The sequence below is a fragment of the Marmota marmota genome, unplaced genomic scaffold (genome assembly GCF_001458135.2).
Source record: "Marmota marmota marmota unplaced genomic scaffold, marMar, whole genome shotgun sequence".
NCBI classification, from domain to species: domain Eukaryota; kingdom Metazoa; phylum Chordata; class Mammalia; order Rodentia; family Sciuridae; genus Marmota; species Marmota marmota.
Genome location: NW_026000253.1, coordinates 1,142,908 through 1,165,058, shown reverse-complemented (window position 1 = coordinate 1,165,058; position 22,151 = coordinate 1,142,908). Strand labels below are relative to the sequence as shown.

The 22,151-nt window shown below is 49.3% G+C and overlaps 2 protein-coding genes across 2 annotated transcripts in view; both read right to left on the bottom strand.

Annotated features, from left to right (window-relative positions):
• The window catches only part of Prickle3 (prickle planar cell polarity protein 3), a 9,279-nt gene extending 652 nt beyond the window's left edge, over positions 1 to 8,627 (bottom strand). The window contains exons 1-8 of the mRNA XM_015506441.2: positions 8,494 to 8,627; positions 7,223 to 7,308; positions 6,135 to 6,318; positions 2,931 to 3,044; positions 2,511 to 2,648; positions 1,276 to 1,479; positions 998 to 1,184; positions 4 to 292 (exon numbers count right to left, since the gene is read on the bottom strand). Coding sequence (XP_015361927.1) covers positions 4 to 292; positions 998 to 1,184; positions 1,276 to 1,479; positions 2,511 to 2,648; positions 2,931 to 3,044; positions 6,135 to 6,318; positions 7,223 to 7,308; positions 8,494 to 8,535 — 1,244 coding nt within the window. The 5' untranslated portion in view covers positions 8,536 to 8,627. The remainder of the gene's footprint in view (positions 1 to 3; positions 293 to 997; positions 1,185 to 1,275; positions 1,480 to 2,510; positions 2,649 to 2,930; positions 3,045 to 6,134; positions 6,319 to 7,222; positions 7,309 to 8,493) is intronic.
• A 194-nt stretch (positions 8,628 to 8,821) lies between these two features.
• On the bottom strand, positions 8,822 to 22,145 carry LOC107159828 (synaptophysin). Its single transcript, XM_015506456.2, has 7 exons — positions 22,073 to 22,145; positions 20,849 to 20,914; positions 19,670 to 19,794; positions 16,364 to 16,559; positions 15,450 to 15,641; positions 12,345 to 12,675; positions 8,822 to 9,890 (listed from the first exon to the last, which is right to left on the bottom strand). Exons 1-6 carry the CDS (start codon positions 22,106 to 22,108, stop codon positions 12,349 to 12,351), a joined length of 942 nt encoding a protein of 313 aa, XP_015361942.1. The 5' UTR covers positions 22,109 to 22,145; the 3' UTR covers positions 8,822 to 9,890; positions 12,345 to 12,348.
• Positions 22,146 to 22,151: the final 6 nt, after the last annotated feature.

The following is a 22,151-nucleotide window of genomic DNA, read 5'->3' as shown; positions in this document are numbered from 1 at the left end:
GTGCAGGTGCCTTTGGTGGCCATCTCAGAATTCACCTCCGCAGCAGGGAAAGAGGACGTGGAAGTTGCCAGCCGGGCGGCGACTGTGCCTCCGCCTCCGCTCCAGCTGCGGCGGCCGGGCCCTGGAGCGGTGGGCTCAGACCCAAGGCTACAGGCTCGGGAGCAGAAGATTAGGCCACGTCGGGGCAGGAAGGGGCGGCCCAATAGGGCTCTGCCACAGCGACTGCAGCAGAAGCAGCGGTCTGAAGCGTGCCAATGCTGACCCTCATAAGCCATCTGGCCCTGGTCCAGGCCTGTGGGGACCAAAGTCAGGGGTGGGGACTGAGGCAGAACCCCAGGCATACTCCCAGTCCTCATGAATGGGGCCTTAATTGGAAAAAAGTGGTGGATTGGAGGCAGTGCACCCTGATTTGCCGCCCCCCTTCCTAAATGGGATCACTCTGGAGTGGGGTTTGGTCCACACCACACGGCTCCTCATCCTCCTGAGTCTCTCCTGGAGATTGGCAAATGTCTTACCTACCCACCTCCCTTTATTGCCCAGGGTGCCCCTCTGGGAGTGGGGTTGATCACTGGAGGACTCTTATGATGTGAGCCAGACAGACATTAAAGGGAGGTGACTTCAGGTGGATGGGCCTCAAGAAGAGGCCTGGATGGCTGTGGCAGAGCTTAGAGGGGATAGTGTCACTAGAAGGTGGGACCAAATCTAGGCTGATGGAGGAAAGTGGAAGAAAATGGGGCATAGCTCAGGGCAAGCAGAGGCTAGGCTTAGAGGGCTTTGTGCTGCTGGTGGGTGGAGACATGTCACAGTGGCCTAATGTGTAAGTAGGCCTTATGGCAAAGCTTGGGATATTGGGGATAGAGCTTGCAGTGAAAAGCACTAGACTGTGATGCTGGGACTGAGTTAAAGGACAGGGTGTAGTGGGGGCTAGGGCCTGGTGGCGTGGGGCTGTGGCCCAGCTATACATGCATCCCTCCATCGAGTCCCATTATTCACCCACCGATGTGCTCCCCACAGCCATCACAGTACTCCGCATGTCGGGCCTCATAGCAGGCACAGCAGTGGGGGCGGCTTTGCCGCATGACATAGCGCTGCCCTCCTAGTGAAGCTTCACACTCGAAGCAGCAGAAGTGACCCATATGCCAGTGCCGGCCCTCAGCTTCTGTGCACTCAGGGGAAAAAATGATCTGGAAGGTGCAGGCCATCTGTAGCTGTCAGAAGGTTCTGCCCTGACCCTTTCCGCCCTCCACTCCCACCCCTGGGCAGAGAGGCACAAACCTCGTCACAGGCTTGGCAGCGTGGGCGCAGGCGTTCAGCATGGTGACGCCCACAGTAGACCTTGCCAGCATGATAGAAGTAGATGAGGTCAACAAGCAGCTCCCGGCATGTGGTGCACACAAAGCACTGTGGGTGCCAGCAGGCACCCAGGCCTGCACGGCTGGCAAACACCGCAATGTCCCCACCTCCAATCTGCTTCCCACACTGCCAAATGACAGACAGACACGGTCACCATCACTAAAATAGTCAGATGGATTGGGTCAGCCAGGTATGTCACACTTGGGCCTTTCCCATGGTCAAGTTTTATGACTGGCCCCACGTACAGGGTAACTTTTTTATTTTTTGGTACTGGGAATTAAACCCAGGGGTGCTTAACCACTGAGCCACATCTCTACCCTTTTTATTTTGAGACAGGGTCTTGCTAAGTTGCTCAGGGCCTCGATAAACTGCTGAGGCTGGCTTTGAACTTGCAATCCTCCTGCTACAGCCTCCTGAGCTGCTAGGATTATGGGTGTATGCCATTCTGCTTAGCAGTAATATTTTTAAATCAGTTACAGGGTAAATTGGAGACAGTTTTCACTTACGGGGGTGCCTTAGTGACTGACCCTGTTCATGGTCAGAAACCATAGAGACAGGCACTACATATTGAGGGTGGCCTTACAGGCAATCCTCCTGCATAGGGGGCTGGAGCAGACATAGAGACAGAACAGATCTAACCACCAGGACCTTATTGACAGACTTCAACCAACAGTAAGTTCTAAGGACAAGCTCCACCCACCAGAAAAGGCCTTAGAGATAATTCCACCCACCACTTGGCTTTGGACACAGGTCCTGCCACTGTGGGTCAGTTTCTTTGTGCTGGGGATTGAATCTTGAGCAGACTAAACAGTGCTCTGCCACTGAGTCATACCTCCAGCTTCTGGGTCAGTTCTTAAGCACAAGTCCTGACCACTAGAGGACAAGAGAGATAGCCCACGGCCCATGTCCATTATTGCATGGAGGAAAGAAACCATGGAGAGAATACACCAAGGCCTCCTTAGAGAAAATCTATACCCAACAGTGGAATCCCAGGGACAGGTCCTATCTATCAGTGGGCTATAGAGACACATTTGGTCCAGTAGAGGGGGCCCTAGAGACAGTCTACTGGGGCTTGAGTGGCAGGCCTCAGCTTTGCAGGGCCTAATAGGTAGGCCCTGCACCCCAGGACCTTCAATCCAAGGCCCTTCATGATTTACCTCTTCACAGATGGCCCCAGTGATGGTCACTGGGAAGATGCGTACAGTTCCACGCCCCAGATTCTCTCGCTTCCGCTGCTGACTGAAGGCTCTCAGTTCTTTCTTCTCCTCCTCTTCCAGTGCTGTGCAGTACTGTGCCTGAGGGGAGCAGGGGTCTTCCAGACTTCATCCACACTCACAAGTTAACTTCTAGGACTTTCTATAGCTGGTGCCTCCTGCCTGAAATACCTACCCCTTCCCCCTTTTTCCAAAGCCAAGCTGTGGTTTTGCCAAGGAATGTTCCCTGATGGCCCCTGCCTGTTCAGCCCTAAGCTCAGCTCAGTTTACCTTTTCTCCTTCAACCCTACCCATTTCCAACTGTCCTGCATTTGCCCAGGCTGTGCTCTCTACCCAGCATGCTCTTTCCGTCTTCTCTCTCACCTCACTATCGTGTGGGGGCAGCTGATGCAGCAACTGCTTGATCCTGTATTTCTCCCCAGGACTGTTGACATAGGGGACCTTATCTTCTGGGAGGCAGCTGAAAAACTGGTATACCTGGGAGGACATGGTGGGGGTGGGTAGGAGAAAATAATTGAGATTAAGGGTGGTAGGGATGCAATGAGATGGTGGGTCCCTGCCTCTCTAAAAAATTAAACTCATCAGGGGAACGTCTCTTGGTTCCTCCTTCTCCCTAAAGCTCCCAAATATGCTGAGAGTTCTCATGTCTTGACCCTACTTTCCCCTCCAGTTATGCTCCACTTTTCTCCTTTTTCTGTACAGCAAAATTCCTCAAGAGTTGTGAATGCTTATGTGCACTCCACTTCCTCTCCTCCCATTTTTCCCTTAACCCTGGTTGAGTCCCCAGCACTGCAATACACACACACACACACACACACACACAACATATCCTGCTCGGTGCAGTAGCTCACATCTGTAGGCCCAGTAACTCAGGAGGTCGGGGCAGGAGGATTCCAAGTTTGAGACTGGCCTCAGCAATTTAGTGAGGCCCTAAGCAACTTAGTGAGACCCTTTCTCAAAATTGTAAAAAAGAAAAAAAAAATAAAAGGACTGGAGATGTAGCTCAGGGGTAAAGAACCATAGGGTTCAATCCCTAGTACCAAAAAAACCAAAGATATCTTTCCATGTGAAGTTTAGATTCCTGAAAAGAGAAATAGCCAATAAACAAACATGTAAACATATAGTCATCCTTTGGGATCTTTGGGGGATTGGTTTCAGGACCCCTCATGGATATCAAAATCAGCAGATGCTCAAGTTCCTTGTATAAGATGGTGCAGTGTTTGCATATAACCTATACACATCCACCCACACACTTTAAATCCTTTCTGTATTACTTGTAATGCCTGATACAATATAAATGCTATTTAAATAGTTGTATTGTTTACAGGCTAGGGGTATAAATCAATAGTAGAGCATTTGCCTAACAAGTCCAAGACCATAGGTTTAATCTCCAGCACCACAAAAAAGAAGTATTGTTTAGGAAAATAATGACAAGGAAAAAAGTCTGTATGTGTTTAGTACAAGTGCAATTTTTTTTTCAAATCTTGATCCACAACTGGTTGAACCTGAAGATGTGGAACCTGCAGATATTGAAGGGAAAAACTATGTCAGATGGTATAAGGGATATGGAACAAAAAAACAGGGAAGGAGGCAGGTGCAGGTTCAGGCCTGTAATCCCAATGACTTTGGAGGCCAAGAAAGGAGGATCTCAAGTACAAGGCCATCCTCAAGAGTTTATTGAGGCCATGTCTCAAAATAAAGAATAAGAAAGGCTAGGGATATAACTTAGTGGTAGAGAGCTCTGGGATTCAATCTCCAGTGCCAGAAAAAAATAGCAAGGAAGGGGAGCGGGCAGTGGAACTGTAATAAGGAACTCAGGTAGGCCTCTGTGAGAATTTAATGTCTAGCTGGGCATAGTGGTGCATGCCTGACATTCCAGCACCTAGGAAGGCCAAGGCAAAAGGGTTGCAAGTTATAGGCCAGCCTCAGCAACTTAGCAGGACCCTGTCTTAATATTTTAAAAAAAAGGGGAGAATCAGGCTTGCTGGCACATGCCTATAATCCCAGCAATCCCATCAGCTTGGGAAGCTCTGACAGGAGGATTGCAAGTTTGAGGACAGGTTCAGCAACTTAGCAAGGCCCTAAGTGACTTAGTGAGACCCTGTCTCAAAATAAAAAATAAAAAGGGCTGGGGATGTGGTTCAGTGGTTAAAATGCTCCTGGGTTCAATCCCCAGTACGGAGGAGGAGGAGGAGGAGGAGGAGGAGGAGGAGGGTGGGGGGGGAGAATGAGAAGAATTGAATATTTGAGATGCTCCAAAGGATGTGAAGAAGTGAGTTAAGCAGATATGTGAATTAGAACAATCCAGGTAGAGAGAATAGTGTTAAGACCCAGAGGCAGGAGTGTACTTGGCAGGTATGTGTGAGAAAGTGAGCAAAGGGGACAGCAGTTGGAGGCGAGGCCAGAGAGGTAGCAGGGCCATGGAGAGGACTTTGACTGTAACTCTCAATGAAGGGTCAGTCACTAGAGGGTTGTGAGCAAGGAGGGACATGATTTGTCTTAGGAGTTAACAGTATCTATGGCTGCTGTGACAGCCTGTAGGAATGAGGGAGGAAGCAGGGGGAAGAATGAGGAGGAAACAAGTGACTACTGCAACAACTGGTGACTGTGCTGATGATGGAAGTAGTGAGTCTAATTCTGGAGAATGAAAGTGTATATGTATATATATTTTTGTTTCCTCCAGTGCTGGGGATGGAACCCAGAGCCTTGCACATGCTAGGCAAGCACTCTACCACTAAACCCCAATTCTGAATATATTTTGAAAGTAGAGCTGGTAGGACAAGAGGATTTGCTTGTGGGGGTCAAGATAAAGGAGTGAAAGATGACCTAAGAATATGTGGATGGGTTCACTTGTGTGAAAACTGTCAACTGGGTGTGGTGGTACATGTTTGTAATCCCAGTGGCTTGGGAGGCTGAGGCAGGAGGATCATGAGTTCAAAACCAGCCTCAGCAACTTGGTGAGGTCCTAAGCAACTCAGCAAGACCCTGTCTCTAAATAAAATAGAAAAAAGGGATGGGGATGTGGCTCAGTGGTTAAGTGCCCCTGGGTTCAATCCCCAGTACCCTAAATAAATAAATAAATAAATAAATGAGGAAGTTGCAGATGGAAGAGCTTAAGTTTGTTTCTGGCCATCTGGAGCCTTGGGCATGCTGGCAAGTACTTTACCACTGAGCTACATACACCCTTAGCCCCTATTTTGTGTGTTTTCTTCACTGTGGTGTTCACAGTGCTTAGAACTGTGTCTGCAGTAGATGCTCAGTAATTATTTGTGGAATGAATCAGTCAATGATGATGTGGTGAATGAGATGCTTGGATAAGACCTGGGGTGGGGGGTGCAATAAGAGTGGGTGAACAAGTCCTGGGGAACTGATCCAGTGATCACTCAAGGGTCTCCATCAAGAGAGGTCAGAAGGACACTGGAAGTTTGACCACACACTCTAGCATTGCTCCAGAAATAGATTCCTATTTGAGTGTTATGTGTTTGTGTGTTTATGTGAGTGTATGTGCATGCCTGCATGTGTGTGCACCCACTGGAGAATGAGAGTGGGTGGCTGGCCTATGGTCACCTGCTCAGGTTTTAGGCCCGGGGGCACCCAGGCATACTCCTCTGATGCACAGCCTGAGTCATCATCCGAGATGGAGTGGCGCTGGAAGTCTGAGATTAGTCGACACATGATGCGTTCCAGGTCCACAGGTACTGCATGCACTGCGTGCTCCTCCCGTGGGCATTTGCAGTGCTGGCAGATCTTTCTGAGGGGGCCAAGATGGGTGGTCAGTTACCTAGGAGTAGCCTATCCAGACCCCCCTGAATCCCTTCACAGGCCAAATTCAATGAAAGAGCAGGACATGTAGATTACCACCAAAGGGCTGTGAGTATAGAGCTATGGGCCTTGGGGCTGATAGGACGTGGGGCTAAGAGTCAGGGTCTGGTTATGAGCCTGTGGCCAAGGTCATAGGGAGTGGGGTGCTGGTTATGAGGGGCCCAGCTTCTGACTGATGGCAGGGTCATAAGATGCGGGCAAAGGGAACTGGAGCTGGGGCTGTGAACCTGTGTGCACACAGAATGCCAAGGGGCTGTATAGGGTCTTGAGAATATCGCCTAACCTTCCTGTTCTGGGACTTGGGTCAGACTCTCCGAGCAGTGAGCAAGCAGCTGGTCTGAGAGTGGTGGGACTCCAGAACTGAGAGTGGAATTCTGAATCTAGGAGCTTCCCTTCAGGAAAGGCTCCGTGCTTTGTGGGGGAACTCCCTCTCCCTTGAGGCAGGGCTCCAGCCCTGTGATGAGGCACTGAACTTGTGTGTGTTGGGGAGGTGGGCTATGAGCTCCAGTAGGAGGATAGGACGCTGGCCCTGGGAGAAGAATGGAGTCCTGGAGAAAGGGGTTGGGGAGTGCGTGGGCGATGCTCGGAGCCAGGGTCAGGCTTGGGGAAGCCTCTTGGGCGGGGGACTGTGTAGTAGGTGGAGCTCTCCTGGGAACAGGATTCTTTGTAATGAGTTAGGGGGCGGGGCTCTGAGCCTGAGATTGAGGCTCTTTTCCCTACAGAGATCTTTCTGTGGGCAGAGTTCAAGCCTAGGGACATGGTCTAAGCCTCCAGTAGTTTTCCCTGAGGGCAAGGCTCTGACAGAGTTGAGGTCCTGGAGAGGGTTCACTTACCTCCAGCCATGCAGCAGGAAACCGGGGCACTGCTCTCTACAGGAGTTGCAGGGCTGGCCCCGGTCTGGGTCCTCAACCTCTGGAGGCTGTAGTAGGCCGAGGCAGACGCAGGGCCAGGCGAGGCGCCAAAGCAGAGAGGGAGAAGTCAACGCCTGCCTCTCCACTCCTAGGCCCACGACTGCACGCTGGGGCCTGTCCCACTAGGGCAGCGCTGGGCAGGCTGGGACAGCGCCTGGAGCGCGGGGGAGGAAGACAACCGAGCCAGAGGCGGGGCAACTGGGGCCACCTCCCATATGTTCATTTTTCAAGGAATTACTCTCCCTGTGCAGTCTTTGCCTCTCCCCCAGCCTTGGACACATCCCACCAGCCTCAGATCCCTTCAGACCTCCCCCAGAATCAGGGTATTCATCCCACCAGAACAGAGTCCCAAATCTGGGCATCCCCTCCTAGGCTTCATCCCAGCAGCTTCTCCACCAAGAAGACAGCAGCAGTCGGATTCCATAGGGTAGAAATCTGAGACCCCCATTCTTCCTTGGGATCCCCACATAAACCATGCCACTCCCTTCAGAAGCTCAAGAGCCTGCCCCCAAATCCTGCCTTCATTTCCTCATATCTAAGAAACTGGGGACTGTCCCCTAGGATCTCAGGAAGCCCCTGCTCCATCCAGAAACCCCCACCCCATGAAGCCTTGGCCTTTATTCCTCATGTTTACTAGGACTATTCACTCCTTTGGATCACCAAACCTAGACCCCACCTTTCCTAGTCAAGAGACTTCCCTCCAAAGGAAAAGAAAGACCCTCCCATATGGGAAGTCAAAAGCTCCCCAGGCTCAGGTGGGAGCCTGGAAGCCCTTTTACCTCAAATCCCTGTTCCTCCACCCTAAGCATTGGGGCACCCCACAAAGGTGGGATCCCATCCCTCAGTCTATTTCCCTCCCCAGGGTGTGGAGGTCCCTGCTCATCCCAAGACCCCAAGACTCAGCCTTTTGACTCTAAGAATCCCCTCTCATAGTTCCCAGGAAAAGGGACACACCACGACATAGGGTTACTGATAAAGGTGTGCAGAGAGGTGATTTAGGAGCATGGGTCACCAGATCTATATATTCCTTTATCCAACACCTCCAGCGGCCCCCAGAGCCCAAGTCTGGGAGAGCTGGGGATAGGGATTCCCGGACTCTCTGTGGGGCCTCTCCAGGGTATCCCTGTGCCCTGCGCCCTCACCTGGGCCTCAGTTTACTCCTGACCCCCACCGCTGCCCTGATTGTCGCTCACCAAACGCCCGGAGCGGCGCCTCCGGGACCCACGCGCGAACATGGNAATGGCAACACACAATCACAGGCACTACCGACATCACAGACACAGCAGAGGGTGCAGGATAGGGGCTCCAGACCAGGCCTCCAACCACCCTAGATCGGGTGGAGATGTGGAGGGAGGGAGGGGCAGGGGAAGGGGGAAGAGGGGTGGGCCAGCCCCACAGACCTGCCTGGCTCTGCCCTCTGATTACCTAGCTATCTGGTCAAGGGGAGGGACAAGGGTGTGGGGGCTGTTCCTCTCTGGATCCCACCCCTCACTCTCCAAGCCAAATCATTTGTTTTTTTCCCAGACCAGCTTCCTTGGTTCCCAGCCTTAGCTAGGGCCATTTTCCCCACCCTTAACAAAACTCATCCTGCAGCTCCTAAGCACCCCCCACCTACTACCCAAACCTGTTCAATTTAAAACACCTTTTCTTCACTGTCCTATTGGGGGAGGGGCTGCCCTTTCTGAAACCACCAGGCTCACCCCACTCTAACCACAACCCTTCTGGAACCCTGACTAGGACAGTTCACCCCAAGCTTAGCTCATTCCTGAACCCCACCTCTTGCTCTACTCAAGATGTGTTCCCATTAGATCAAGTTCAGATTCTTGAATGTGCCAAGCCACACACACACACACACACACACACACACACACACACACCTTCTATAGGCTGGTCCCAATCCAAGACCCAACCAGTCTGGAGTCCACTTGCTGGCTCACATAAACCCCCACCCCTTCTAGAGACATGCCCTGGGCCTCCTTCCAAGCCTCACCCCAGAATGCTTTAGGCACCCCTTTACTTTAGTTACTCCCTGATGACTTCTCCCCTCCACTCCAGAGCTCCCTTTAAAGACCACCTTGGATCCAAGCTGTCCTCTCTACCCCAAGATTCCGGATCTCTGCCTCTCCCCTACCCTCAGGGTTGAATTTTCCTTCACAGCTTTGTTCAGGCAAGGCTGGTGGAACCAAGGCCAGAGTTAGGAGGAGGGGCTAGAGAGAGGGGAGAGTCTGAATTCACACCCACCCTCCCCACACAGCTGAGGTCTGTCCCCTCCCTGTCCCCCTTCCAGAGCCCCCTAAATTCAGGGGACAGGGACAGGGATCAGAGAGGGGCTGAGGAATGCAGGGAAGGGGCAGGAGTAGGGAAGAAGCCCACTCAAGACTGGGGCCCTAGTGCATGAAGGGAGAGGGGTGAGGGCAGGGCTCAGACAGATAAATAGATATTTATATATAATATATATATATATAAACAGCAAAGACAGTTAGGGTCTCCTGGCTTGAGGGGTGGAGACCTAGGGTGTAGGGGAAGGAAGGGGGGCAGGCCTTCTCCTGAGCTCTTGCCCACCCATGGGGTCCTCCCGGGCTGCACTGACCTGTAGAGACAAAAAACACAGAAAGGAGAAAGGGTCCAAACACAGATGGCACCCTTAGGGAGGAGCTGCCCCCTTTCCCTGGGTGCTGCTGCTTTTTCCTTTCTTTCTTCACTCACAGCCCTGAAATCAGTTTCTTTCCAGCTGCCCTCATGGTGTTCCTGATCTTGAGCCCACTGGGTTAGGTACCAAAACCATTAAGGTCCCCCACTCCCAACTAAAAACAATCCATTAACAGCTATTGTTCTAGCCACTGGGTATACACTGTATTGAGCAAAACAAAGATCCCTGTCTTTATGGGGCATACCTTGTGGCAGGGGGAGACAGACTTTCCTTAATGATGCATAAATGAATTATGTAGTAGAACATAAATTCATAACATTGAAATAAAATGAAAGTAGAGTGAACAAGGGGCATGGTGTCAGCAATGGGGTCACATGGCACCTTGGGGATCAAGCTGTGAAGACTCCATCTTTGCTTCCAGATGTGATATAAGCCATGGAATGATTTTGAGCAGGGAAGAGTAAAATGAGTAAATGTCTCATGGTGTTTCCATCATTTACTCAATAAAATGTTTCGTAGCATGAGGAGTGCTCTAAGTGATGTGTGTCCTGTATGAATACGTTCTGGTTATATTCCTCAGTCTAGGGGAAGAGACAGTGAATAAACATATACACTAATAATTATAGATCATGATAAGGAAAAGCACAGGGTACTATGAGAGAGATAACAAGGGGGATTTGTTTTAGACAGGCAAGACCTCAACGATCAAGTGTCCAAAAGGATGAAATGAAGCTGGCTAGGTAGATATTAATTTGTGTGGGTGTGAAACTCTAGGAAGAAAACAGGTTCAAAGGCCCTGAAGTCAGATTGTGCTTGACACATTGCAGTGTCCAGTTTGACTGAAACAGAGTAGGGGAATGGTAGGTGAGGTCAGGAAAGTGAGATGGGGGTGGGGGGGCTAAATGTGTAGGGATTTAATGTACATAGTGAAGACTTCTAGTTTTAATTCCAATGAGATGGGTGAGATGGGAACTACAGCTGACTTCTAAGCACAGGAGGGCCATGAACTAATTTAGGATATAACAGAATCACTCGGATACTGCATAGAACAGAATAAAAATGGGGGTGCACACCTGTGAAGAGGTCCAGGGGAGATTACAGTAAGAAGTGGAAAGACTATGGAATTATTTTGATGGTAGGGCCCACAGGGTTCTTTGTTGAATTAGATGAGAGATGCTTTAATAAATCCCCTGCCTTTTGCTTCCTAGCTAACCCAGTACCAGAAACTATCTCTACCCACATGTTACAACTTCCTTGCCTTCCTGCCCCCCCCCCCAACTCAGGGCAAATCTATTTTTTTTTTTTTTGGCAGTACTGAGGATCAGATTCAGGGACACTCTATCACTGAATTACATTCCAGCCCTTTTTATTTTGAGGCAGGGTCTCACTAAATTGCAGAGGCCGCGCTCAAACTTTCAATCATCCTCCTTCAGCCTCCAGAGTAGCAGGGATTGCACCGCCACCAGATGACTCAATTCTCTCTTAAGGCACAGCAAAAAGATCGGTAAGCCATGCCGGGCACGGTTGTGCAAGCCTGTAATTCCAGTGACCTGGAAGCCTGTAGCAGGACTGTAGGCTAACCTGGATAATTTAGCGAGACCCTGCCTCAGAATAAATAATAATAAAAATAAATTAGGGGGCTGGGGCTCAGAGGTAGAGCGCTCGACTCGCAGGTGTGAGGCTTTGGGTTCAATCCTCAGCACCATATAAAAATAAATAAATAAAATATTGTGTTCATCTACAACTGAAAATTTTTTCTAATTAATTAATTAAAAAGTGTAGTTTAGTGGTAGGCCCGCCCTGGGTTTAATCCCCAATATTGCAAAAATAGTAAGTAAAAAAAAAATGTCGGTCAGCCTTCCCAAGCACCCCACCCCCACCCCTTTTCCTCCTTTGAAATTCCACACCACATCTTTAACCTCGAAGACTTGGGAGAGGTGGCCTATCCACCACCTCCTCTGGCATTGGTGAGCTCGTCTGACCTTCAAGACTCAAGCCGTTTACACTCAGCATCTATTGGCTAACCTGTCACTTCTAAGACCCACCTCTTCCGCAGAGCCGCTCCTCCGACTATACTCTACTGCGCAAGTCCTCCTGAGATTCCCTCTTTTCATTGGTCTCTCTGTCTACTTGTTTCACCCCTTCCTTTCCGCAGAGCTGCACTTCTCCCTCCCTCTCATTGGCTTGTTATTCTGCCCATCTTCAAGTAACTCTTGTTCTCCATTCATTGGCTAGCTTTTCTACTCAGGTATCTTTATTGGTTCCTTCACACTTTAACCCTTACTCGTGGGCAAATGTTCTATGTACTGTCCATTCCTGACTCTTATTGGTTCACTGACCCGCCCATCTCCTTTCATGTACCCTCTTTGGCCATATCACCCGCCAGTCACTCACCAGATTACATCTGATTGGAGAAGGAGGTGGGCGCACCCTGTGGGCCGTAGCCTTGCTGCCCATAGTCGCCCTGAGGCCCGTAGCCACCGCCACCGCCGCCGGCTGGCTGCCCGTAGTCGGGCTGGTAACCACCCTGGGGCCCGTAGGAGTCCTGGGGCCCATACCCGCCGGGGCCCTGCCCGTATCCTGCATCGCCGTAGGCGTCCCCGGGTGCTGGTTGCTTCTCAGGGGCGCCAGGTGGTGCACGCAGGAACGGGGCGGCCCAACCTGTCTCCTTAAACACAAACCACAGGTTGCCGACCCAAAGCACCAGGTTCAGGAAGCCGAACACCTGCAGGGAGATAAGGCCTGGCTGTAGTCCCCTGCCCACTACCTTGGGAGCCTGAGGGGACTTCAAGGCCATGCGCACAGGAATGGGCTTATAGTGTTTGAATTTGTGGACTCCTGGACGGTGGTGGTTTCTAAAGTCCTGACTGAGTCCCAGAGTTGAATGTCAATGTGCAGAAACATCATCTTGGGCATAGGATGCATGTTAGAATTAAGATTCCTGGGGATGTGGAGCTGTTATCAGTATTCCGTATACAAGTATTTATCTATTTGCACACATTACATATACATGTTTACACATGTATAAATTATAGTAAATTTAAATTTGTAATATATTTATCATAAGATGTAAGCATACTTTTTTAAAACTAGGTTCTGAACCCAGGGCCTTGAGTATGTGTGCTCTACCACTGAACTGCAGCCTTATTTTAATTTCAAGACAGGGGCTTGATAAGTTGTCCAGGCTGGCCTCAATTTGGGATTTTCCTGTCTCAGTTTCCCTAGTAGCTGGGATTTCGGGATTGTGCGATCAAGCCTGGATATAAACATACATTTTTTATTAAATATGCCACTAACAGGGCTGGGGGTGTAGTTCAGTGGTTGAGCACTTGCCTAGCATGCACGAGGTCCTGGGTTCAATCTCAAGTACTGTCAAAAACTAATAAAAGAAGCTGGGTGCGGTGGTGCATATCTGTAATCCCAGCAGCTTGGGAGGCTGAGACAGGAGGATCGTGAGTTCAGTCAGCCTCAGCAATGGTGAGGTGCCAAGCAATTCAGTGAGACCCTGTCTCAAAATAAAATATAAAATAGGACTGGGGATGTGGCTCAGTGGTCCAGTGTCCCTGAGTTCAATGCCCAGTACCAAAATAATTAATTAATTAATTAATTTTAAAAAACAAAAGAATAGGCCACTAACAAATGTGCACACACACACATGAATACACAATGTGTATAAATTCATATGTAATTATTCATGTGTAAAAATATGTAATTATGTACTGTTATATTAAAATATAGATACATGGGAGCCAGACCTGGTGGCACATGACTAGTCCCAGTGACTCGTGAGACTGAGGCAGGTGGATCTCAAGTTCAAGGCCAGCCTGTACAACTTTGTAAGACCCTCAATAAAAAATAAAAAGGGCTGGGGATATACCTTAGCGGTAAAGTGCCCCTGGCTTCAATCCCCAGTACCACAAAAACAAAGCAAAAATATATCAATATATTGAATGTATAAAAAATATTTTAAAAACATAAAACCTTTCATATATCTTTTGCTATATATTGTGCCTACTTCTAAGTGCTTTACATGTTATTAATTAACTTAAAATTCCTTTTTTTGGTACTAGGAATTGAACCCAGGGGTGCTTTACTACTGAGCTATATTCCTAGTCCTTTTTTTGTTTGTTTGTTTGTTTTGAGACTCTGTTGTTGGTATGCCTCCTCCAGGGATCCTCCTTGGATCTCTTACTGAATTTCTTAGGCCCTTGCTAAATTGCTCAGTCTGACCTTGAACTTTCCATCTTCTTGCCTCAGACTCCTAAATTGTTGGGATTACAGGCATGTGCCACCATCACCAGCAAAATTTCATTTTTAGGACTGAGGTTGTGGCTTACTGGTAGAGCACTTGCCTGGCACATGTGAGGCACTGGGTTCAATCCTCGGAACCATGTAAAAATAAATAAATAAAATAAAGGTATTATTTTAAAAAGTTCCTTTGTAGATAGGAAGTAAAATCTCCATTTTATTTTACCTAAATTTTTCCTTATTTATTTATTGAGACTGGGCCTGGCAAAGTTGCCCCAGCTGACCTCAAACTCCTGGGCTCAAGTGATCCTCCTGCCTCAGCCTCCAGAGTAGCTGGGACTACAGGCCCATGTCACCACACTTGGCTGATATTTCTAATTTATTTATTTAATTAATTTATTTGGACCTGGAAATTAAACCCAGGGGCACTTTACCACTAAGCTATAGCTCTGGCCCTTTTGATTTTTTTAAAATTTTGAGACAGAGTCTTGCTAAGTTGCTTAGGGCCTTATTAAGTTGCTGAGGCTGGCCTCCAGCTTGCAGTCCTTCTTACTTCAACCTTCCAGGTTGCTGGGATTGCAGGTGTGCCCACTATGCATGGCTGATATTTCCATTGCTTTAAACAGAGGAAATTGAGGCCCAGAGAAGCTAAGTTACCCAAGGTCTCAGTCAGCAAGTAATTGAAAGAAGAGTTAGAATCTTGGCACCTGTAACATTTGTATGCAATTTACATTGTGCCAGGCCCTTTTCTAAGCACTTTGTATGTTATTAATTCATGAAATACTCAAGTTTGGAGCAAAACCAATTATTAGTCTTCAATTTACATGCTCAAACAGCCCCGAGAGGCAGTGTGACTAGCTTTAGGTCACAGAGCTCATAAGTGGCAGAGCTAGGATTTGAACTTACAAGTAGGGAAACATTTCAAGTTATTGTTTCCTTTTGCACATAAGAAAACCAAGGTTCCAAGAGGATACTGAGTTGTGGGAGATTCTACATGACAAGGTTGGGTCTGGGATCCAAGTTTCTCAAATTTAATATGGATAGAAGGCTTCCTGTTCCCCACTAGGGGACAGTATGTGCATCGCTGTGTTATCTCATCCTTCAAGACTCTGTTGTTGGTATGCCTCCTCCAGGGATCCTCCTTGGATCTCTCCTGACTGTCCTCTCATTTTCACTTTCCAATGCTCCCTATGCCAGACTGGAAATTTCCCAGGCTCCCTTCTCAAACAGTTCCAGTTTCCCAGGGCTTACCACTGAGGTGTTGAGTCCTGAGGTCACAGGGTCCCTCAGCTCCTTGCATGTGTTGCCTGTCTGGCGGCAGACAGCCATCTCCTTGATAATGTTCTCTGGGTCTGTGGCCATCTTCACATCCGAGAGTCCCTTGGCCCAGGCGGATGAGCTAACTAGCCACATGAAGGCAAACACCGCTGTGGCTAGAAAGTCCTAGGGTGGACAGGGGCGAGGAAGGTGGCATTGTGAGTGGGCTACTTCACACTGAACCCTCCTGGGATCAGAAGCTTTCTTGGGAGGGAGGGTCCCCCACAAGAGGCCCCTCTCTCTCCCCTGCCTTTTCAGCTGGGAAGCCTACAACATTTTCACCTGAAGGTGGCCCTCCCAGCTTCAGCTTGTGTGAGTTTATGTGACACAGAGGATGTGGGAGTTTGATTGTGATGTGTGGGTGCAGGTGTTGGGGAGGAACTCTGTGGGATGTTTCCGAATTTGTGGGAAGTGGTGTGTCTTTCCACTTTCATCTGCACGTGGGAATTTGTGTCATTTGATGTCTGGGATGAGGGTGTGTGAGTACAGCTGTGTAGGAATCTGTCTGTGTGGCAGGATGACATGCATGACTGTCACAGTGAACCTCTGCATGCTCCTTCCTTTGATCTAGACTGCGTGGTTGTGAGAGAAATGGTAGGTTCACTGGTGTAGGCCTGTCTGGGATTTTTTGTAGGCTGTGAGTATGTCCCTGGGGCCCTGTGGCTCCCTCACTCCCTGATACCCAGTGTGGACTCAAAGAGGCAGCAGCAGCAGTAACGTGTGGCTGTTATGATGGCTGCTTCCATATGGGCCTGTCTTGACAGTTGGTGTGGCCTATGAACAAAATGAATTTTGTCCCCAAGGTCTTGTGTCCCCCAGACTCTACATACAAACAGCAGGGGACTCACCATCATGGGCCCTTTGTTGTTCTCTCGGTACTTGTTCTGCAGGAAGATGTAGGTGGCCAGAGCCCCCATGGAGTAGAGGAAGGCAAACACAGCCACAGTGACAAAGAATTCAGCAGAAGAGGAGTAGTCCCCCACTAGGAAGACCTTTGTGGTGCCCCCTCGGCAGTTGGGTGCATCAAAGTACACTTGGTGCAGCCTGCAGAGAGAGGTGGGCAGGTGTGGTACAGCCCCTGAGAATACTGTCAGCCCTCTGCCCAGTCATGGGTCTACCAGATTCTGACAAAATCCCAGGAAAGGGAGGGAATGACCATTCACAAAGCACCTGTGATGTACCCAGTCACATTTCACTGACTGCTCAAAAGCATTCTAGTGAGAAGGGTTATCCATGCTCCACTCCAACCTAGGCACTCTTGTCTCTTGGTTATTCCTAGAACTTGCCAGTCATCCTCTTAACTCAGGATCTTTGCACCGGCTGTTCCCTTTGCCAGGAATGCTCTTCTCTTAAATATCTTCATATCTTACTCCCCCATCTTCTTCAAGCTTTGCTCTGTTGTCACCTTCTTAGTGAGGCCTTCCCAGAAATCACTATTTAAAAATTAATTAAACCATTTGCTCCCCGTACTCCTTAACCCCCTTCCTTGTTCCATTTTTCTCTGAAGCTGTGATCACCACATAACATACCAGGGATTTGTTTTGCTTTGGGCTTACTTATCTTGATTTCTGCTGTAATTACAAGAGGGCAGGGCTTTTTCTTGTTTGGTTCACTGCTGTATCCCCAGCGTCTGGAGGACCCTGGAGCACATAGTAGGTTTTCAAGCAGTATTTACTGAATAAAATGTACAGGGGTAAAAAAGGCTCAGAGAACTGCATTAACTTGACCAAAGTCACAAAGCTGGCAAGGGAATGGCAGAGTTGGAGCTGAATCCTATCTTCCCCCTATATCTTGCTCATTCTTCTCCCCATCCCACTTCAGGTTCCTGAGAGAGGAAAAAAAAAAGTATGCATAGCAGAGGATAAAAGCCCAGTGGCTACAAAGTAGGAAAAGACAGAAAGGAGGGTAGAAGGGACATTGGAACGGGATGTTTATATGTGAGGCAAGGACAGTCTGGTGAAATGGAGGAAACTGTAGGGGGTAAAGGCCTGGAATGGGGGCCAAGAGCTCTGACCTCAGACTGGGGGCAGGATTCTGAGACTGAGCAAATTATGCCAGTGTTTATGTATAGCAGAGTTCCTGAAGGAGGAGGCTTAACATTTATTGATCACCTACTAAGCAGTTTATATATCTATCTAATTTAATGATGCCCTTCTAGCAATTTCTCTAAAGTGGGCATTACTAGACTCATTTTACAGGTGAACAGAGGCTTAGCAAGGCTATTACTTGTCCAAGGCTGTACAAGGAATTGAATCTGGGTTTGAGTTTCCGTTTCCAGTGGGCTGGGTTTAGAGAGGAGGTACCCAAAGGGGAATGAGGGATCCTTAGGGTGTATCAGGGCACTGAGGAAGGCTTGTTCAGCAGGACTTGGGACAAAGACTTCTTTGAGGGAGACTTTTGGGTAAAGGGCAGATCCTTCTGTCCTGAAGTCCTAGGCATTGGGGAGTCCATAGGGAGCTTTTGTGATGTGGATTCGCAGAGGGTCAACTTTAAATAGTTTTCTATGCTGCCAACTACCACTTCTTCTCCCTGGTTTCTATGATCCAGTGGATCCTTGTTTGCTCCTCTGCCTCTCAGGTCATGCTTTCCTGGTGCTTCCACTTCTTTCCATCATTATTCAGGGTCTGGGCTGGGATTTCCTCTATTTTAACCGTTTCCTCTTTCCACTGAGTGATCTCTTGGGCTGACATTGACATTTAGGGCTCCAAAACCCCCAATTTCCAACTCAATGCTTGGCCTCCTTCCTTGCATTCCTAAAACTGGTTTCTTTTACTTATTTAGCCAACACTTCTGGGCACTTTTTCAGTACTGGAGATTAAACCCAGGGCTTTGGGCATGTTAGACAAGTGCTCTACCACTTAGCTACACTACCAGCCCTTCTTACTTTATTTTCAAACATAGTCTCAATAAGTTGCCCAGACTGGCCATGAACTTATGATCCTCCTTCCTCAGCCTGAGTTGTTGGGATTACAGGCCTACACCACTATGGCTGGCTCTTAGCAAGCATTTCCTATGTGCCAGGCACTAAGCTAACCATGGTGCAAGTATTAACTCATTTATGACTTCCCAAAACCCTGTGGGATAGGCATTATTATCATCCCCAATTACAGATAAGGAAGTTGAGACTCAGAGTGGTTATGTGATTTGGCTAAGTAGTGGAGGAACCTCAATGGAAATTGTGTCTATAGGCCGGTCTCGCCATCCCTCAGGAGATAGTAACCATGCCAGCTGTGCTCACTCTTGGACACCTAGGATCCTGCACAGAGCCCAGCATACAATGTAAGCTCAATAAATGCCAGAATCGTTTAACTGGGTATCATCATTCCCCATATCTAAGCAGCACCTACTCATTTTTCACTATCAGAAAACCCTGCATGAGGATCGCCTCCTAGAGTTTCTCTCCATTTGCAACTATCCTCTTTATCAATTTGTTTGTTATCATATAGACTCCACATGGGTAGACAGCATGGTGTGTTTTAGTCACTTCTATATCCCCAGCACTTTGAGCAGTATCTGGCAAACAACAGGTTCTCAAAAAATGTGTATGGAATGGATGAATGAATGGAGAATAAATAATATTGATTGAGCATCTACTGTGTTTAGATTTATATCTTTTACTATTTTTTGTTTTGGTTGTGCTGAGGGTCAAACTCAGGGATTAGGCAAGTGTTCTACCATGGAGCTACATCCCTGGCCCTGCATTTTACTTTTTTTCTTTTGTGGTACTAGGAATTAAACCCAGTGGTATTCTATCACTGAGTGACATCTCCAGCCATCTTTATTTTAAGACAGAATCTTGCTGAGTTGCTCAGACTGGCTTCGAGCTTGCAATCCTCCTATCTCAGCCTCCAGAGTAACTGGGATTACAGGTGTGTTACTTTTTAATCTTGTTTATTTCCTGTCCCTTACCCTTTCCCTTCACTAGAACAGAGCCAGAGGGTGACAGCCTGTGTCTGTCTTGCTCACCACATGGTCCTAGATGTCCAAAGGAGTGCCAGGTACACAGCAGGTGCTCAGTGCATGGGCAGTAATCCCAGTGGTTATGACCTCTTAAGGTGGGGGCTGGGCAGAAGCCACTGGGTAGGAGGTATTAGCCAGTCCCACCCCACCCTTGCCTTTCCCAGGTCTGTTGGGATCCCAGGGTGGGGTCACACCTGAAGGGGTACTCAAATTCAACCTCGATGCTGAGGTCACTCTCCGTCTTGTTGGCACACTCCACGCTCAGCCGGAGCTCCCCGTTGTAGCTGCCGCATGTGGCAAAGGCGAAGATGGCAAAGACCTTGGGCAGCAGGGATGGGGATGGTCATATTGAGCTTGTCTGCATGTGGGAGGGGGGTGCCCTCGTCTGGACAGATGGGGGCCCAGCATAGGCAGCAGCAGATGGAGAGGTCCCCACCCCCATCCCCTAATCAGGGCTCATAGTCACAAGCTGATTACAGGGGTGTGGCTGTCTCTTCCTGTTTCTCCCTTTCCCTGTGCCTCTCTGTCTCTACCCCTCTATGCTCTTATGTCCTCCTCTCTTTCTTTTTCTGTGTGTCTTACTGTGTTTCCATATCTTTCTATATCTCTTTTTCTCTATATGTCTTTGTCTTTCTCAGATGTGTCTGTCTCTCTGTGACTCTGATTTTCTGCCTCTCCTGTCTCTAGGTGTCTCTTTTTGCTCTCTCTATATGAGTGTATGTCTATGCCAGTGTCTTTCAGTTTCTTGGTCTGTCTCTGTCTCTCATGAGGTCTCCATATGGTCCTCTCTCTGCCTCCTTCGTATCTCTTTTTCTTTGTGTTAGTTTCTCTTTATTTCTGAGAATCTGTCTGTCTCTTCTCTACCCCACTCCATTTTCCTTCCTCTCCCTGTGTCCATTTCCATTTGCATCTCTGTTCTCTGTGCATCTTTCTGTGACTCCCTTTTCTTGTCTGTTTGCCTTTCTCTCTCATTTCTTTCTTTTTCTCAGTATTTTCTTCTCTATCTCCATCATTTTTGTCTCTATTTCTCCCTGTCTCCTTCACTGTCTCTGGGTTTCTCTGTCTTTGCATCTCTCCCCAAGCAATCAGCTTTAGGCTCCACCTCCACCACCCCTCCCTCACTTCAAGAAAGGATGTAGGACGTCACATTATGCCACTTCACGACAGGGGTACCCTCAGCCTTATGTGACGTCACAGTCCATCCTTTCCTTGGCTTCAAACCCCTGGGACCTCACCCTCAAGCCCAATTCCCTTATCCCCTTCCACTGTCCATCCATTTGTTGGCTCCCACCCCTCCTCCTCCCTGGTTCTTCTGGACCCCCACTACCTCTGGCTCTCTCTTCAGTGTTCCTCACAACCCAGATCACACTCACCCATTGCAGCACCTTCACGAAGCCAAGGGGCTCCTTGATCACCCGGAACTGACCCCCAGCCACCAGCTGAGGAGAGAGTGGGGAGGGGGGGTTGGGGGAAATGGACAGGAAGGTAAGGGGAAAAGCTATCAGGTGATGACCCCTGAGGATAGGGCATGTGACCTCTGGGAGGGGGAGGCATTTGGAAAGGGAGTGAGAAGGAAAAAGTGACACCTTGGGGAAGGTATGAGCACCAGGGTCTCTGTGAAAAGACCCTCAGGGTTCAAGTCTAGTGGAGAGCTCTGAGGTGATAGTGGGTCAGATGGCAGAAGAGTTCAGAGGTGAGAAAGACAGGGATGGAGTGTGGACCACTTAGGGAAGGTAGGTGTGAAATCCTTAAAGGTGAATCAGATGGGGAAGAAGGTCGGTGAAGAAGGTGAGGAAGGAGTTGGGGTTCACTAGGGTTGGGGGAGGGGGTCTTGAGTGGTGAAGGTGAGTCATAATAGGGCGGGAGGTGGGTTGTCTAAAGTGGGGGAGCAGTCCACAGGAGTAAAGGTGAGTCAGATGGGGGAGGTCTGAGGAGATGAGGATGAGGAGGGGTTGGTATTGGTTAGCGAGGGGGCGAGGTTCTGAGGTGGTGAACCAGAGTGAGATGGCGGAGAGGGTCTGGACTGATTAAGGTGGGGGAGAGCTGGGACATGGCTTCACTGGACAAGTCTTGTGGGAGAAGAGATTGGGGGGTTTGGAGAGGCAAAATCGGATCGTCCGCCTAGGTCTGCCCTGGGGAAAGGAGTGGTCATCTACTGGGGTGCAGTCTGTTTGGGAGGGGCGAGTGCCAGCCCTCCCCCACCCCACCCCCACACCTTCTGTCGCTCTATTTCCTAGCTCATCTGCAGCCCCCCCCGAGTCTCCCTTCCACTCTTCCCTCCCCTCCCCCCCTTTTTCTTTCCCCCAACCCCAAGACCCCCTCATGCTCCCTTCGAGGTAGCCGGTAATGATCAGGGATTTTGGTGGCCTCCGCTGCGGCAATGAGGATGGCCCTCGCTGCGGCAAAGAGCGCACTCCTTCTTTTTTCCACCTCCCTCATCCTCCCTTCGCCTGCCGCAGACCCCCAGCCCCAGCACCAGGGAACGGGTCTCTGTTGCCAGGACCCTGGCCACCACCTCTCAGAGTCAGGGGGTCAAAGCGACCCGAGTCCGGAGGCCTGGAAACAGAGGGTTCTGTCCGCGGTGCTGGAGCGCGTACCTGATTCACCACGTCCATGTCTGCCAGCAGCAGCATCAGCAATGCAGGGGGCGGGAGGTGCCTGCTAGCAAGGGCGGGC

What these genes read in the sequence shown, in the direction of transcription:
- LOC107159828 (XM_015506456.2), bottom strand. Translation starts at nt 22,108, where the DNA reads ATGCTGCTGCTGGCAGACATGGACGTGGTGAATCAG. An exon ending in ACATGGACGTGGTGAATCAG is followed by an intron (nt 20,915 to 22,072) that starts GTACGCGCTCCA and finishes CTCTCTCCTCAG; the next exon opens with CTGGTGGCTGGGGGTCAGTT. An exon ending in TCGTGAAGGTGCTGCAATGG is followed by an intron (nt 19,795 to 20,848) that starts GTGAGTGTGATC and finishes CTGCTGCCCAAG; the next exon opens with GTCTTTGCCATCTTCGCCTT.